At 42.9% G+C, this 19,341-nt stretch overlaps 1 protein-coding gene across 1 annotated transcript in view; it reads right to left on the bottom strand.

Moving 5' to 3' along the window:
- The window catches only part of CDH4 (cadherin 4), a 408,741-nt gene that overhangs the window by 49,322 nt on the left and 340,078 nt on the right, over positions 1 to 19,341 (bottom strand). Inside the window, exon 7 of the mRNA XM_015881672.1 lies at positions 17,515 to 17,687. Coding sequence (XP_015737158.1) covers positions 17,515 to 17,687 — 173 coding nt within the window. The remainder of the gene's footprint in view (positions 1 to 17,514; positions 17,688 to 19,341) is intronic.

The raw sequence follows: 19,341 nt of genomic DNA, 5'->3' as shown, positions 1-19,341 counted from the left end.
GGGCAGGCTTCTGCTTTCGGGGCTGTGTGTACAGCACAGGGAAAGATCTGGCCTTGGTGGTTTTATAGAAGAGAAAGGAGAAAACAAACAAAATCAACAAATGGAAATCCTCAGCCGGAAGGGGACATACTGGTTATTTATTTAAAGTGCTGCTGGAGTCTAACGCAAATTTTCAAGAAGCATTCCATTTAGAACTAGCAGAGGTTTATTTAGCACATGTTTTCTGTTTGTTTTCAATAATTTTTCATAGCAAAGCACATTTGCTACCAGTGCTCATTCCAAACATCTTCAATTGTATATTCCCCAGCACTACCCTGGTTACTACGGAGACAACAAAGATGCCACAAACAGCAAAGCTCTTCAGGTGTGGAAGAAATGCACAAAGAAGGGAACCATCCCATGGAAATGAGATCTTACTGCCCTTGTACGCAAGTGTGGAAGATGGGTGAGGGCTGTAGGATGTACGATGGGCTGGGCCCTGCTTCTCCCCTTGCCTCCACAGCACTGAGCTGCTTTTCAGACTGCACAAAAAGCCATGTACCGTATCATTCTACACTCAATGCCAAAGAACATTTTCTACCTGGATTTGAATAACGTGAATATATTAATTAAAGTTGATAATGGCTGATAATGATTTCCATCAGCAGTAGAATGATGCTATATTTATCATTATCTCTGAGATTCTCATACCTAGCTAATTTATACAGAAAAGACTTGAAGTAACGTGACTTGCCATCTTAACAACTTCTCTGATACCACCTTTAAAGTAACAGAACATTGTTTCATTAGACAACTGAGTCTTTTGCTTGTTATGTGATGGAAAGCAAAGAGAGGAGATCAAAACCCTGAGGTTTTGCTTTGAGCTGGCTACCCTTCAAAAGCTGATTTTGAGATGCCACAGCATTGGCAAAAAACTATTTGAGAACCATTTAGCATTTGTATTTATTACAAACATAGACAGCAGACACAAGTAGGGCTAAAAGGAAAAGGATATGGAGAGATGGAGGGCTGGAACTGCCTCTTGGTACCACATCAGATCCAACAGGAGATAATTCAGAGCCTGGGAGACCTGCACGTGTCTTCCCTGGCCTCAGCAACAGCACCTGGGCACAGCTCTGTGCACACTTGTGGTTTGGGGTTGATGTTATGCACGGCTTCTCATGGCCTTCGGGAAAGCAGCATCTTCCCTCAGGCTGTGCCCAGGGCTCTGTCAGAAGGGGAGCTTTAGCAGCAAGAAGTAAGAAACTTGCAAAAGCAAGAAAAGGAGAAGTAGGAACAGAGCTGGAAGATGTCTTTTGCAGCTCAGCCTTTGGGCTGGGATGGTTAGGAATGCCTGGGATCTTCCCTTGAGGAAAAAAAGAGCACCCAGAGTCTCATGCTTCTCCAGTGGTGGATCACCAAGGCCTAAAACCCAGAGGGATAGAATTCATCACACAACCCATCTAGAAGGGAATGTACAGAAACACAGTCAGACACTGCACATCAGCCAGGAACTGTGCTCCCATGGTCCTGGAACATAAGAAACAGAGGCCAAAAGAGCTGGTGACAGAACATAGAACAAAAACATCCTGAAACCTCAGAGTTCCTCTAAGCTGATGACATCACTGCTCATCATTTCATCCAACCCAGACTCAGAGAACGACAACAGGAATCTTCTTAAATATTTGTTGTTAAGGTAAATCTAAAATGATTGTCTAGCACAATGTTAATTACATTGTACAGCAATCAAAACAGAGACGCCGAGTCTAATGAATCCCTACTCTCACCTTTGGAACAGAACTGGAGTGTCTTGTTCACCTCCTTATTAGCGCATAAATATTCTAATTAGGAAGCAACTCCAGATGAATAGGATTAGCAATAAGGACATTTTAGACTAGGTACACAAGAGATACTCAAAACTCTCATGTCTTATCTAAGGCTCTCCTGACATTTATAATCATGTAGAAACGCTAAATTTACATAGCTCTGCCTAATTAGACATGGTTGCAATTATGTTGTGGGCTTTCTTTTTTTTCCTGCCCAAGTATGACTTACACTGTCAAAACAGGAAGCAGGAATTGAATAGAAGCTTGGCAAGAAATAAAGGTATTTTCTGTTTTAATTTTTTTCCTCCCCAATTTGAAATTCATGTGACAAACCCACTTCTTAGATCCTGGGCAAGAACTGGCTATTATGGATCTAAGTTCAGATCACTGCTGCTTTAAATGTAAAAATGAGCTTTAATCAGCAGTGCTTCAAGAGCAGGCACTAAAGCAGGCCAAATTCTGCAAAAGGTCTCATGTGCCCTGCATGGGGTCAGTGGGCTGCTCCTGCTCTTGATGAGAGGGGGAAGCAAAGCTCCTTGAAACTCTCCCCCCCTGCCTATGTGTTTTGCTGACCACTTGGTGCTTTTTAGACTGAGTCACCCTTTCCAGCCAGAAAAAGCTGCAGTCTGACAGTGCTGAAGGAATTCTGCCATTATTGGTCTTCAGTAAGATGGTGAGAAACAGGTAATCCATCAGACTGTATTTTCTGAGCAGCAACTGCTGGCATTATTGGGCAGGAAGCTGATAAATGATGTGTACATTACAGTAACTGAATTTCAATATATTGTCTTTGGTGTCTATAATCACAGATAGAGCTCTTTTACCTTAGCTAAGACATAATTCAAAGTAAGTGCTATGCACACAGTTCAATGCTGAGCTGAACTGTGGACATTCAAACTCAATATCAGCAGACTTCTGCATGGAGGAGATGGCCATATACACATAAGGACTGCTAGAATGGGGCTGTTAGGAAGTTTCTAGGGCAAACAGCTACAAATCCATTTCATTGACTGTTGAAAGTCTAATTCTCTCTGCTCCTAGGGTCGTTGTTTATCAGAAAATCAGCACCTTATTTGACTCCTGTCACGTTTCAAGCTCCACACAAATGATGCCGGCAGTGACAGAGCCCCAGGAAGCCAGGCATCCTGGTGGCAAAGGTCAGTGGCCCTAAGCACAGCACCACGAAAGAATGCTGTTCTTAATAAAGACTCAAGAGGAATAAGAATACATCCAAAGAATGCATTGAGAATCTCCTGTTTACAGCTTAGTTTCTGGGAATGTGGGAGAGGTGGGGAAAAGCTGGTTCCTCTTGTGCAGGTATGCAAAAGCAAAAAATCAGTCAATTAAGAAACTGAATTACCTCCTTGTACAAAACTGAAGAGTATCATACAGCAAATCCATCCATGCAAACACACCCAAACCGTTCAATGGATTAACAGTAGCATCCACCAAGTCCAGGGTCAGCTCAAAACCTGCTGAAGCTCAACTGCAGTCTTCCAATGAATTTCAAATTCATGCTCCATTGAAATGAACAAGTCTGCACATTTCTGAATATCTGCATGAAATAATGTCAACTTTCTGCTTCTAGAAGGATGTAACTGAATATTCTCTTTGGGTAGGACATCAGCCCGATGCCCGCTTTCTTATCAAGCTTTCTAATCAGGATTTGCATCAGTCACAATGGTTGGATCTGAAAGCTCACGATGACAGCCCAAGGAATTGAAACAAAATCAATAACCATACAAACACCACTCCATCCCCTGCTCTGCTATATTTAAGATCAATCAATATGCATAAGTGACTAGCGCCAGGCACATCTGCACTAGTCTAGCACATAATCAACTTTGTCTTGTCTCAGCTTAATATAATTTTCCACCATATTAACAGTCTTTATGATATCCTGTCTTTTCAAATAGACATAATTCAGAATCACTACATAGCTCAGTTGGACTATTTTAGTTGCAGGCAGACCCACACACACAAGTCCACACTTTGGTGATGGCTTCTCCTCACTGCTGTGGTTGGGATTACAGCTGCAGTTAAAGGGTTTGCAAGGAGGTGACACCCGAGTCCCCAGGCAGCTCCCATCCACACCTCTGGCAGAACAACACCCGTGTGGGTGTATAAACATATCCTTAACAGACTGGGAAAAGAAATGAACAAACATCAAATAACACGCTGAAGCACCCGTTAAAAATCGCACACACTTTTAATGACTTGGGTGAGGGCTGCTGTTGCATAAATTTGTTTAACGTTAATGTCCCTTGTTTGCTGTAAATTTCACACTGCGAAATTACCAGGGCAATTCTAATGGAGCTGAAGCCTACAGCTGCTCTCTATGATAAAGGAGGAAGTAATTATGAATTCCTCTGGGAAGGCACAGAAAGTCAAAGATCTCCCTCGGAAGCGTTCCCTGAGGAGCTGCTCGGCAGCGGGCTGCGAGGCACACAGCCGCTTTGCAGAGCCGGGCTGGGAGCGAAGCAGGACGCCCATGCTGGCAGCCAGAGCAACATCAGCTGCCATTCAGTCTGTAAGCTGGAGCCTGCAGCAGCCCCTGCCAAGAAGCATTCCAACAGTCAAGGCAGAGCTTGGAAGTGGTAACTGTATTCCAAGTTCAGATGACACCACGTAATTTTACATCTAAATGACAGTGCAACATGTAAACACCAAACACTGAGCTCAAGGAGCTCATGGCTGAAGTTTTTACTGATGTGTCATAAGGGGATGCTGAAGTACATGAGGTGTTCCACCTAGAATGGCATTCTTTATGTAGGTTGCTCCAAAAGCAATGCCTTCTTTTTATTTCCACAGAAACCACAACATGTACAATGTGCACAATAACACTATTGGACAGACTGAATTCTCAGCCATGAAACATTATTTTTCAACATAGCCACCACCATTAGCTGTGCATTTTCACCAGTGATGAACTAAAGAGTTTGCATGCTGCACTTGCACAAGTGAGCACCAGCAAAAGTGCTGTCACTGCTGCCACTGCTGAAATGCACCACCCACTGCTTCACTGTGCTCTCATCCACTGTTTGGTCTCCACACACGTTCAGCAAGTGTCAGTGAATGTCAGTGGATGCCATGTTTTCCACACGGAGGAATTCTGTTCCACACCTTTTCTTCATACGTACTTCCATGTCAGACACCATTGTGTCAGACTGCCCCTCTGCTGCCATCTGTCACATCACAACAACATGTAATGGAATACTGGTGGGAAGGTTCAGTCTCCACTGCCATCTCACCAACATCAGCTTCTGATGTCATGGGCCAATGTAATTAAATAGGAGGCGTTATTTTCGGAGCAGCCAACATACATCCCTCTGGATCCAGAGCTTACAGCCTTTGCCAGACTTGTCATGAGAAGTAGAAAAAGGGCAAGAACGCTGCCTGCAGAAACCCCTGTCACTGCGCACAAAAGACAGAGCACTACAGCCCCTTTGCTCAGCTGCAGCACCCCAGTGTTCTGGGGGCACAGAGGGGGCACACAGCCCCAGCCCAAACCTGACCTCCCTGTGCTGCCCTGGCACACAGTCAGATCACACTTCTGAGATGGTAAAGCATCTCATTCCCAGTACGGAAAGAGGAGAAACATAAGAAACAAAATCACTTAATGGAACAGACAGGCAGAATTTATTCTGTTGCTGCCCGTGCGTCACTCACAGTAATGTGCAGTGTACTTCAGGCTTGTTTGCTGAGAACAAATATAATTCTTATTTATAATGCAACAAAGGATAAAGCAGGTTGCAGGTTTTCTGGTTCTGATAAGTGACTCTCTGATTATTTCTTCAATAAAAGCCATCATGTCTTTCAGATTATGCTTTCATGTTTCATTCTTGTTTGGAACAGAGAAGTTGCAGAGGAGCCTCTCCGTGCCCTGAGTCACTTTGTTTATTTTCTCATTTACAAAACCCAGGGGCCCACTGGAGAACACTTCAGGGGTACTTAAGAACTTATGAGCTGGATTGAACTGCATGGACGGGGCTTGTAGTGGAGCGTAAGCAACGCACAGCTCTGGGATGCGTCCCCAGTTATCAGGTAATTGCCTCCTGCGAGATGACGATGTGCCAGCAGCAGGCAGGGGGTGTTATCACCGCAGATCATGACACAGCACTCTGCTCGAATAGCAATAATCTGGCTTTCCAAACAAACAGCAAAGCACGATGCTGCTGGGAAGGCTGTCAGTGGCCCCCCAGCACATCAGCATGCTCCAGGCTTGGCTGGCTGGGCTGAGAGGGGGCTGAGAGATGTTAAATGCAACGTAACCATCTGCTCGGACTTCCTACTTTTAAATCTCTCTTGCAAAAAAATCTATCATGTTATTTACTGCGCCTTCTTTTAAGGTATCTCTCACCCTATCATTTAGAAACAGAAAACACACTAAGGCTGGGATTTTCTGTGTCAAAGTGTCCCATTGAAATTCAGACACCTCCTTCTCACAGTCTGTGCAACGCTGTGAAGTAAACAGGGCCTGGACCTCATTGCACAAAATCCCCCAACAAACTGTGTGTTTATGTAATGGTGTACGTATTTAGGGCTACTCCGGAGAGATACAGCTGGTTAGACTTGAAAATAACTGCCTGTGTGAAAACACAAACAATAATTTATGGAACTTTAAATGAGTTTTCACAAGATGTTTTGATGCATTTTCCCCGGGTGCTCCTCTGCACATCTAGCTACTAACCATGTCGTTTACCTTGCCTTACTTCCTATGGATGCTGTAAGAAAGCACCAGGCCTGTCCTATTCTCTCAGCATGCCCCAGTGCAGCATCTGGGGTCAGCACAATAATGCAAAATCCATTTCTCAAACCTGTCAGTCAGCCTTTGAAGATGCTGTACTGCAGGCGATGGTCACTCTGAGTTACATTAATAGGTTCTTATGGTGAACAGCGGAATTAGCTCTCAGCAGAACATCCCTAAGTAGCCTTTTTGATACGGTAGGATGACAGCAGTGGCAGAGACCATACAGAGAGCTGAAGGGGCCCAAGGATGAAAGCGGGTGGGGAACATCACAAGGTTTTTTCATTGGAAGTCACTAATGGTAAAATTGCTCCCAAGGAAGGGCATTCCAAACCTCTTACTTGGAATTTATTCCCACATTGCAATACAGTCTCTTTTTTAATGGTTTGAGACAACTTTTTAAAAGATTGATCTTTTCAAATGCCAAGCATCATTTTCGAAGGCCAATATCAATGTGACATTTTTGTTGCTATTAAAATAAAGATCTGAGATTTTTTTTGTTTTTGTTTTCTTTTTCTCTCCAGTTTTTCTTCTGATTGGTAATTACGATTTTTTATTTTTTTATTTTTTTAAGATTCATTATTTTGAACTAATCTGAGGATGGGGAACTCTTGTGGGGCATTTTATGCCCAATCAGGATAGCATAGATTACTGCTGCTGCTGCTGCAACCTGTGCTGACGAGGACGTAGCTGAGGTTTTCTCAAGCTCTGCCTTTCAGGTCTGGTATCAGAACTTCTTCACAGAGAGATCAGTGATGCAGTAGCACAGCTGCCCATGGAGATGGTGGGGTCACTGTCCCTGGAGGTGTTCAGGAACTGTGGAGATGTGGCACTGAGGGATATGGGCACAGTGGGGTGGGCTGGGGTTGGACTTGGGGATCTTGGAGATCTTTTCCACACTTAGGGATTTTAGGATTCTCTGATTCTCTCCAGCTTGAAGCGCTGCTGTGACAAAAGCAGCTCCGGCCGGGGCATCAACCAAAGATCCATTCAATGTCCTGAGATTTCCCTGGTCTGCAGACTATTTTAGCAGCAATGGTAATGCCAGCTTAGATATGTTGGTGTGAGCCACAGCCAGAGCAGGGACTGCTTTGTAAATAGATGATACATTGAAGCCATGTGTTCATTCAGCACTTCTCCAGCCCATGCTGAAGGAAGCTGCCTTTCTTCTCATCCATAGGGCAGATCTTTGGATAGTGAGGAATCCCGGTAATCCTTTACATTTTTCTCCTTATGCTTTAAGATGTATTCATTCAAGGCACATCTAAGTGCTGATTTGCAAGCAAATGCTGTTCATTACCTTTTCTGCCAAATATCGTGCCTTCTAGTATTAAACATCTAGGGGGGAAAAATGCACATAATTGACAAATCTAATAACGCATTTCCTATCACACTCCTCTTCACTGCCATGGCCACAAAAAGATGGAATCAGCCAAGATGAAAGCATTTGCAGGGCTGAAGTTTAATGGCTAAAATAATTGCAGAAACGTACACATCTCCAAAACAAACCACTTCCAGAATGAATAACATGTTGAGTAGCCTCTCATCTGCTACTTCAGTTCACCTCAGTACAGGCTCTCCTGTGAGCAAAACACAGCCAACATACTGTAGGATGTTTCAGACCCTGAGAATCTGTACAGCTGGGACAACTCCTCCCTGCTGCAGACACTGCATGGTTTGTAGACCTAAACAAAGAAGGATGCATTTCTGCTCCTCTTATCTCTTTGAAATTCACCTTGAGAAGGTGAAGACAGTGCTTTGTAAGTGGGCATTTTATTTTGTGAGTGTTTGCTTGGGTGGTATCAAATCCCCTCCTTAGAAAAGCAAGGATCTACCAGAAAAATGATACCAATTCTGCAAGAGTTGACCTACAAACTTTGCCTCCTGTGCTCAGACAACCAGCCTGGCTGGTCTACCCCTGGATGAGCATCTGCCCAAACTTTTAACCATTAAAACAAGATTCTTCTTTTTAAACCAAATTCTGTATTGGAATGGATGTGAAACTGCAATCTATTTATTTTTCATAAAGCTTTATAATTAAGACTGTAAAGGCCAACTTATTGAATGCCTGGATAATATGAGTCACCAGGTTTTATCCAATTAGTTCCCCTTCTAAATTTTAGCCATTAGATGTAAGGTCACTCAGTATGTGACCTGTTTACTTTAACTGAAAACTACATTTATTTTTCTAGAGAGCCATTCAAAACAGAAAGCATTTTAAGCATAAGAAATGAACTGCTTGAATAAAACATAATTGTACTGACACATACTCTACTTAATGAGGATTTCTTACATTAAATCCCCACTGATTTTAAAAATTGGAAGAAAAGAACAACAAGGAAAAAGAAAATATTTAGCCTAAAAAAGAGGGGGAGGGAGGGAAAAAAGTAAGATTACTATGATGAGAGAAGAGCATCTCACTGCTCTGCTACTACCAGCTCTCGGGTGCTTAAACACACAGTTCTGTGGAAAGCAACACACAGCTCCTGCATGTGACACCAGGCTGGTCTTATCTAAGAGAACCACTCTCAGACTGCAGTCAATGGAGAATATTCCAAAGTGTGGCACCTGAAGTTGTGTGCAATGACTTGTAGCCAGGCTGGGGATGATTTGGAAGCCTTGAACAAGAACAGTTGTTCTCCCCTTCAAAGAGCTATCTACGCCCTTCTGGGATACTAATTAGTACAGAACTCAATGAATTATACAGTATTAATGCAGAATAGCAAACTCCCACATTTGTATCCCCTTTCACACATTTTGGTCTTTTTGGAAATATTACAACCCCAAAAACTACACGCCCTGTGATCCTGATGCTATTCCAAAGCTCTGATGAGATGCACTACAGACACCAGATACATTACTGCTGTAACTCTGCATTACAAAGCATACAATGGTCTCTCCTTTGTTTATACTGATAACTTTCCATTTAAAGAATACTATCAGAATGCAGGACTCATCTTCTGACAGTGATGTGTCTTTGCACTTATGCTGTCTTTTTCTTATGCTTTGTTAGGAAAAGTCACTGCTGCAGATTGAAACACCTTGTAAACTCAGTCATCCTCTAGAAAACCTGTCAGTGCTAATATTTTAATAGTCAAAGATGCTCAAAGGAATGGACTATGTTACTAAACAAATACCACTGTAACTAGAAAGAAAGAGTTAACAAAGCCTCTCTTTAAAATGCTAATAACAGACAATGGTCTGTGGATAAGTTAATTAGCGGAGCCAGCTTGTGTTTAATTATTTCACTTGACCTGGTGCAGATTTAGACAATAATCCCTTTAGAGAGGGGAATGGGCTGCTGGAAAGTATGTGATGTATCAGAGAAAAAACTTTAAATCTGCCTGAGCTGAGCAGGTAGGCTTCTATCTAAAATTGGAAAGATACACTAGTCTCTACTGTATGACAAGCTCATATGGAAAACGAAATGCAGGTCTGAACCAGAGAGATTATGCTAAGGACCTGGTGAGCTTTCCACTCCAATACTTAATTTTTTTTCTCTTCCCATTCAGCGGGGATTTTACTATTGAATAATGTATAAACCAACCCACTGTAGAAAGAGGTGGGATTTTATGAGCAACTTGAAACAAGTGCAACCAGTCTGTACCAGAGCTCTCAGAACATACTAAAATGTGTGTGAAGAAAGAAAAGGGTCTGTAGGCCGATTAGTATATGAGAAATTTCATACAGGAGAGGCTCTGAAGATTTCAGCATATAAAAAGAAAAGAAACCAAACCTGATTAAGTTCGGTATCAGTCCTATTCTTCCTTAAACTCCATAATCAAATCCAATTAAACTCAAAGATTTGTTTTATTTGAGTAGGTCAAACCCAAATCATGTCGGTTTTCAATTTGATAACAGCTCTTCAGCAGTGCGCCTAAATATGAATAAGAAGTCACTATAGTCTAGAAAGTGAATCAGCACAGTCTCCTGCAGGAGCTGTAGCATCCTCATAGCAGCAACACCTGAAGGAAGCCAGATGGATACAAGAGCATAAGCCAAATGAAAGAAAGAAAAAATGAAAGCAAAACCAACACTGAACTGGGAGCTACTTTGGCAGTAAACAGCTTCATACACAATGTGTGAGTGTCAGTCAAAGGCCAGGACTCATTCTTAGTGGAATTCACTCTATGGGAGACATAAACTTGTTGTGAGTTACCTTCATGCACTCGTTCTGTCTGTTCTGTGGCTGGAGCATCCTCCTGCATGTACAGACAGAACACAGTGCACAGGGACCCGAAAAACTTCACAGAACAACTACACTGATGAAAGCAGCATTGCTGTTCCATTTGGTTTTCTTTATTAAAAATGTAATGTGATGGGGAATTAAATGCTCGGACAAGAGCAAAACAACTGCAAGCCACCTGTCAGATACTCACTGCAAAGAAAAGTGCTGTGGGGATGAGGGGGCATCCCCATCAGCACCTCTGACAGCCATGGACCATAAAGCTTCTCATCATAGAATCATGACAGATGAAGTCCCCTCAGCTACTGCAAGCATGAAATCAATCTCTGAAACTGATGGCATGGCCAAGAAATGATGAGTCCTTCCTCATCCCCCAGAAACCACTGTGATGTTCTCCTGCCTTGAAGAGCAGGAGCTGGCTGGGGAAGCCTGGGCATCCTAGTCATGAATAGGGCACTTCAGCAAAGCCAACAACAACATTAAGAACTGCTGGAGGTGTGTTCAAAATCAGTGTTAATAAAATGTTAGAGCAGAGAGGATTTGTAGGACTGCTGCCTTGGCAACATGTTGCTTGTGACTGAATCCCAAAGAATTCATGGTGCACAGCTGAAATAACAAGAGCATGATAAAGTTTCATGGAAACCATCAGCTTGAGCAGCTCCTTTAACCAGACAGGCACTGCTTGGCCACACTACTGCAGGATGTGCAAACTGCTCCTTCCCCAAAAGCAGAGGTGTGATGGATGGAATATCAGACAGCTATTGGTCAGGGACCAGCAATGCAGGCTACCATGAAGTGTGCTCTGCCTTTCTAGGCATCATGATTAACTTGTGTTCTCTGCTCTGTCCTACTTCCTTCATTAGTGTTTTTCTTTGTTTGTCAATGTTATTAACTTCCTAAAGCCCCAGTGACAACAGGGGTGTTAAAGTACAGGGAGGAGTGCGGTGTGGAGAGGAAACCAGAGCTAGGCTGAGCTCCTTCTTACACTGACCCACACCCACACCATGCCAGCAGGTTAGCACCATTTGCCCAGCCCATTGCATCTGTGTCCTGATCAATCTGCAGCTGAATTGTTTTACAGCAGCTATTTCCTCTCTGGTCTTTGGGCTTCCATGGTTTCCAGCCTACTTACAACCATTTTTTTGCCCTGTGCAGAGCAGACCCCAGCCCTTCCTATCTGTTAACTTCTACCAAGTAAAATTACTATGAGTGGCCTTCCACTGGGCACACTAAATGGTGTTAACAAAATGAACCTTCTTTACTGATGAATGGGAGTGCTCCTTTCCATAATTTGCTGAAAAAGGTCATTCTTGCCTATAATGAGAAAATGAAATGCATGCTGGAGTGATGGAGCAAGCTCAAATCAGTCCTACATATGATGCAGAAACATAAACCAGAATCAAGCATAAATCTACTGGCTAAATTCAGCTTATGGCTAATCAGCTCTTCTTTGACAGGATATGCTGCTGCAGAAATGGGATAATTTTATAACTGAATAATTTAACCAGTTTTATCTTTAAGTGATAATTCCAGGCATATTAATACATAAAGCCCTATTATTTATATTTTTTTTACTACATGGACTTCAAAATCTACAGTGTATCAAGAATAGCACATCATTCAGTGATAAGGGACATTTATCATTGACTTTCATCCCCCAGAATGTCTTTGTGCTTTACCCATCCCTGCAATGAAATGTGGCCCATGTGTGGCTTCTCAGGAGCAAACACAGGCAAAGCACCTTGGAAGCCTGCAAGTCTGGAAGCTAACTATGGGGCTTTGTGGTCCAAGCTCACAGAAATGGGTTGTCTGGGCAGAGGAAAGCCCCCGGGCTACAGCAAGTAAGGCTCTGTCTTACCTGCTTGCTCCAGTTGGTGTATTGGGTGGTTGGAAGGGACAAACCCAACTTAGAAATGCTGCATTTGGTCAATCTCAAACCAGTGGGATGCTGACTATGGGATATTCAACAAAGGGCAAATTATAGCAACCAAAATGCTATTAAACAATTTTCCATCACTTTGTTTACTCACAGTCAGCATCTGAAATAAAGTCAACATGGAGATTTTGAAGAGATACTGCAATGACCTGGAGATATCCTAGAATCATTCAGGTTGGAAGGACTGCTAGGATCACCTACTCCATCCATCAGCCCATCCCACCTACTCCATCCATCAGCCCATCCCACCATGCCACTAAGCCATGTCACTCTGTGTGACATCTACTCTTTCCTTGAACACGTCCAAGGACCCCCCCCATGCTGATCCCTGACTGCTGTTTCCTAGAAGAAATAGTTCCTACAGGTGGTAAAACCATTCATGCTCAGGCTTTGCAGGGGCAGGGCACCACACTTTCTTTTCTCTTTAACATAATGTTTCAGAATTCTGCTCTAACACAAATGTGTATTTGCTCCAAAGACCGTAGTGCTGGAAAAGAAATCAACAGTCTCTACCAATAAAAAGAACTTTCCCTTTTCCCCATCCAAATCCTGCCGCTTCATCCATAAATAAAATAAGGCACTAACTCAGTTCCTGGCAAGCTCTCCCTTTTATCTTCCTCTCACTTAAGGAAGGCTAGCAACATCACATTTTTGGAAAGCCAAGTGTAGTAATCATAGAATTGGATTTCATGTATTTTTAAAAACATTTGCAGCAGCAGAGCTCCAATCACTTTTAAAAGAAATATAAACATTCAGAAATTCTGAGGAAGCAGCTCAGAGCTCCTGACTGCCTTCATTCCTTTAGCACCAGATGAACATGCTGGGAAGGGTCTCCTTTCAAAGGATGGCTCAGAAAGTTAGCAACATTACGCTACAAACACTGCAGAGCCGAAACACTTATTATCTCAAATAAACATGGATGACATCTGAGATATCTCGATGTTTATTGGCCTGCCAGCAGAGCATGGAATCAACCCTTTTCTCTCATATCTTTTTCTTTCTTTTTCCCTTGCTTGCTCAAAGTCCATGTTCATAAAATATTTAATGGAAGCTCTTTAGAGATGATACTGCGTGTACTATAGCCCCAATGCAGCTTTGAGGTGGTACTGAGACAGATATTCTGCCCCCAGAGAAATCAGAAGAGCTGACAGAGCTGCATCACTGGACTGGGAGCTCACAGGTGGCTGCCAGACCCCATCATGAGCAAGGATTGGCAAACAGAGCAAACACTCAGAACAGCTCTGGTCCCTTTGACATTCTTACAAGGAGAAAAGCTCCTTTTCAGAACCACAAAGAGCAATACGGATGTTCTGACTGTTTCTGAGCCCCAGCTGGGGACAACCGACCCTTTTTTACCTCTTGTTGTTCTCTTCTGAGTAGAGAAAAAAAGAGCTATGACGTCTGGAATTCAGATAGCTCAATTGAGCTATCACTGGGTTAGCAGTTCCTTGTAGCACCACCCATTTCTGCAGCAGCCTACCATAAATTAAATAGCATGGTTCCCTCCACCACTGAACTCTGTTACAACCTGTCCATCTCCCATGTTCACAGCCGTCCCCATTAATTTTGTACTCCAATCATGATTTCATCTTTCCCCCCTACGTCTCCTAAATCAGCTACAAATGTGCTACATTTTCTTGACATTTTCCTGTATTCAAGTAAGTATCTGCTTTTAACATTCTCATCTCAGCCTGGCTGCTTGAATGTACATTTGAACCTCTGGCATACACTAAATCCCTATCATTTTCCCTATTAGTTCAGAGGTAGACATTTCTTTGTTCCACCTTTGGCATTTTTCACCCTCAGGTATCCAGGAGCTTAAATGAGATTATTGCCAACCTGTCCTCCTTTAATAATTTTTATGAAGTGCAGTCCAATTATCTTTATCTTCCTTGGGGATCCATTCAGCGGTAATGAGCGGATGGACACAGAGCATTGTAACCATATTTACATCCAGATGAATGGGAACCAGGTAGGATAAATTTAAAGCCATCAATATTTTAATACCTCAGCTTTTCATTTTGCTATACTGCACGTCAGACACATTTAGAGGGATCAGCACAATTTTAGAGGCTGAGTTTTTAATTTCCTCCCTTGGTTTGTGGAAATGAGGGTTTAGAAACAGCAGTAAACGACATGAATTTGTCTTTAAGTAGGATTCTTGCAGGTTAACAGAAACACGTCTCAAAACACAAAGCAAGATAGAAAGCTTAGTCCAGCCTCTTAGACATCTCTTGAATTGAACATAATGGAAGAAACCAATAAATAACAAATCCCTAAATGGAGATGCTGAGAGCACTGGGTTAGAGAGCACACAGAAGAGATGCTGAGCTAGAAAATCTGGCTTCGAAGCAACTTTTCTCCCTCTTGAAAAACAAAGGATGGATCTGGGATACGGAGCTGTGCCTCCCACACCACACGGCTCTAACAGTTACTTTCATACCTGCTTCAAGGCACCTCTCCACCGCAGTAGTAAGGTGGAAGGATCGGACTGAGACTGCAAACTTGATTTTCTTTCAACACAGCTTAAAATAACAGTGTTATAGGAACTGATAAACGTGTCAATAAGCATTTGGAGAAGTAACTGGTATCCAGGGAATTTATCTTGGCTGTAGTAGTTTCAGCTGAATAGGTCAGATTTGTTAACATTTTAATTTACACAAAGCTGCATTCCAAATACCACTCTTCGGCTCCTTTTCCTAATAACAGGAAAATGTCAGTAGCTAAACCAAATTTACTCCTAATAGCTTTCTCAAGATTTGAGGAAAAACAAACAAAAACAAAAAAACAATCTGTGATACAGTCATGGGAGGGCTTAAACACATTTTTCAATTTAGACCTAATGTAATTTTATGTTAATAAAATAGAAACCTTCCGTCGATTCCAGATGTAAGCCTGAAAGGCAGCTGAGAGCACTGGGAACGAGCATGCCCCATAGCTGCAGGGCAGCCCCAGGACAGTGCCCACAGCAGCTTGTTCTGCTCATTCCCACTGTCCCTTGCTCACCCTGCTATCAGCTGTGGGATGCTCAGCACCAGATTCCCATAAACAAATTGCCACCTCACTGTCATTTCCCAGACCTGGTGCAACAGGGGGACAAACATGAAGCATACGGTTATCTTGTAAGTTTTAATATCTTTCAGATGGAAGGAGATAAATCTGAAAAAAATAGCATCATTGTGGCTTACCCTTTCCCGTATTTATCACCTGCTCCTTTTTTTTTTTAAGCTGATTTCCTGAGATTAAAACCTCTCAACCTGTTATCACAATCCATGCCTCTAAAATTAATATAAACCTACGACCTTTCTTTATCTGTGAAGCCCTACATTAAAGTGATGTCAGGGGGACAATAAATGTTCTGTCATTCCCATAAAGCTCCTGTTTTTCTGCCAGAACTCAGATCCTTCCTCTGGGTCTCCTGCTGCTGTCCCCTCGAGGGCCAACCCCATTGCTCTGTACTCTTTGTGCAGCCCTGAAGCAACAAAGCCACCCCAAGTAGGCAAGGAAAGGGGCACGAGTCATTGAGTTCTCTGTGCTGATCTAAGTGAAGTTTGTGAAGACTGTGCAATGAATGCTGATGAACACTTATTTACACAACATTAATGATGCGCACAGCAATGCACACCAGCCATCGCCTGTCACAGCACTGCAGTAGGGTTAATGGGGTTGATATGGCAGGAAAGAAATGCTCAATGTGCTGGAGGGTGTCAGCAGAAGGGCACCCATGTACACCCACTTGGTCCCTGCCATCAGTTGTGAGAGGAGAGAATGGAAGAACTAACCCAATTTTTGATCCCTTCTCTCAGAAATGCACCCCTGGCACTCTCAAAAATGGATTTTGACAGACTTCTTGACTATGGGGACTGCCTGAACTCAAACATCTGAGCTGAAGGCTGCACAAGGCCTTACTTCTGTATTGGCTGCATCAACGCACTATCAGTGGTGATCCCTTCAATGAACAAACAACACTTCCTACCACTTACAAGTTGATTAAAAAAATATTCTCCCAACTGTAGCGGACAGGTGACCCTCCAGAAATCATACAATCCAAGTGGGAAAAAAGGCAGAATTTAAGTTCTCTCTTCACTTCACACCCGCAGACTGCTGCCTCCTCCTTCATGGTCACTCCAACCCACCACTGATGCTATGCTGACTTTTTGTCTCACGTTTAATTTTCAATGCTTTCTCCTTGAGTTATGCTCAGAATCAAAGAAGGCAAAGCTAAAGGAATCATACTACATAGCACACACTAACAGAGCATGTTTCTGTCCTTTGAAATGATATTTCTTCTATATTTGGAGATGCTGTACCTTGTAAAATGCCAAGAAGATGAGGTATTAAAAAGAGTTGCACACAAAACCAAAATCACAAGGTTGATAACATACACCAGAAGACATTTTCCTAATCTGGAAATGATACAAGAACGCCATCATGAAACATGCCAAGTGTGTGGAATACAGGCTGTGCAACTGCTTCCAAAGATAATATAAAGAGAGTTAAGCAAGATAGGTCTAGAAAGGGCTATAGACAGATACCACTTTATGTTTTCCATGACAGAAAAAGGATAAATGCCAATTTATTCATCTCCCTGTTCCTTCTGGATTTTCTGTATCCTTGAATTGTGCACTGTTACACAAGGTAAATACCAGCATCCTGAATTGGAAGATTCAGGAAGATTCCAGAGTTTCATCGACCACTAAGGATTAAGACAACCACAGACACCATGTCCCACAGTCACTGTAGAAGCAAATACCACAAACTTCACACTGCAACTACAAGTTCTGTAGAGTTTGGATACAAGATACGATTGGGAACTTGGTGTGGCGGTGTTCAGACTCACCTCCCTGTCAAGGCCAGCAGCCACAGTGACGATATCTCCTGTCTCACTGTTAATGGTGAACATGTTCTGCGATGGGCTCTGGGGGGTCTGAGTCACGATTCGATATCTCACCATCCCGTTTGCTGTGGTGCCGTCATCAGCGTCATTCGCTGTCACTGTCATCACATAGGTACCTTGGAACAAAAGAAGACAAAGGGTCAGGATTATCTTGTTGCACAGCAGACTGCAGTCCCATTGACTCAGGGGTGTTTCACTCAGAAATGCAGGGAGACCACGTCCCGCTTCAGTCTAGACAATGTGAGGGATCTTAAAATAGCAACAGTGCTGAGACTAAATGATCCACAAGGAGACTGATTACATGTAGCTGATATACAGAAAGAAGGTACATGGGGATATCAATGATTAACTTCTAATTCTTTCAGTGATTGTGAGGTGGTTTTTTTTTTTTTTTTTTTTTTTTGTCCTACAATTGCATATAGATTCTCCTAGGAGATTTTTTTCCATTTACCAATCACTGCATTCACAGACACTCAAAAGTATTTCCAGACTTTAACAGCAGAAAGCCTGTTGGAGTTCCCAGTAGCTTCAGAAGTACCCCATCAAAATGCCCAGGACCCCATCAGTAGGCCCAGTGTAGCAAGCAATCTTCTGCTGCCTCCTGTTAGGGAGAAACATCCATCCTTCCAGCTCCTTCCAGAGAAAAAAACAAAACGTTTCTGCTGAGCAAATGGAACAGCTGCTGCCCAGCAGGATGGAAAATCAATGATTTGGTATGTGTGGCCAGTGATGTATTGAATCATTGGTTTGTTTCTCGCTAATCATCAGTGTCTTCATTTGCCTTGCAAAAAAAAAAACACCCATCCCTACTTTCTAGATACAGTTGGGAGTGTGCTGATGCACTGACAGACTCATTATCGCTGGAGTTTGGCAGCAGGGTGTTTTGTTAAAGTGGGAAATTGTAATTATGAGGCTAAAAGATGTTACTTGATTGGATGGACTCCTGCAGCTGCATGGTCCTATGACCCCCCAGAGCTCATAGGGCCCAGCTTTCCACTTGTTATATTGGTTGGAGAGAAAGACTGAAAGGGCAGACGCATGCTGCTTGCAAAAAGCAATCTGCAACAGTGTATGAATCTACAGCATAAGACCTGAAGAGAAGGAGTGGGAGGCAAAGAGAGAGAAACCAGACATAGCCTCATTTAATGACCATCAGAAACCAACAGCATCAATAGAGAGATGGAATTTACCACCTGTACACAGCTCATTTGAGAGCCCTAAACAGGATGAGACACCTTATGAGCGTGCCAAACTTGAGGAGATGCAGAGTTGTCCCAGCAAGAACTTGGGCTCAAGACACTGCTATGTGTTTGGCAACAAAAAGCCAAGCTCATTCAGCCTGCTTTGTTAGATGTGAGCTAATGGCAAACTGGAGGCCCTACAGCTACATCAGCATTGTATCGTGTCTGATCTAACAAGCCCAGTTTGGTCACAAAATTAACCAGTCTCCAGCTCAGGGAGAGCCCTAAGAGCTAAGGAGCTTGTATCTGTTTGCAAGAGAATTAAAAGAGCTACCCCATGCTGTAAATCAGCAGCTCTAATCAATGGCTGCAGCACACTCGAATCTGTAGCCTAGTCAAGTGTCCTGAAGACATTCAGTATGTGAGCAATCCCCCAGCATCTTCCCCAAATCTGGGAAAACAACACTTCTCAGCATTAGCAAGAAGTGGCTCCCTCAGTTTGTGTTTGAGCAATGTGGAACATTCTTCGCTGAACTTTTTCCATCTGGCTCCATCAGGGCTCTTTTTGTTCTCTGTGGTGATACATATC

The sequence above is a fragment of the Coturnix japonica genome, chromosome 20, assembly GCF_001577835.2.
Source record: "Coturnix japonica isolate 7356 chromosome 20, Coturnix japonica 2.1, whole genome shotgun sequence".
NCBI classification, from domain to species: Eukaryota; Metazoa; Chordata; class Aves; order Galliformes; family Phasianidae; genus Coturnix; species Coturnix japonica.
Note: the sequence above shows the minus strand (reverse complement) of the source record. Positions and strands in the feature narration are given on the sequence as shown.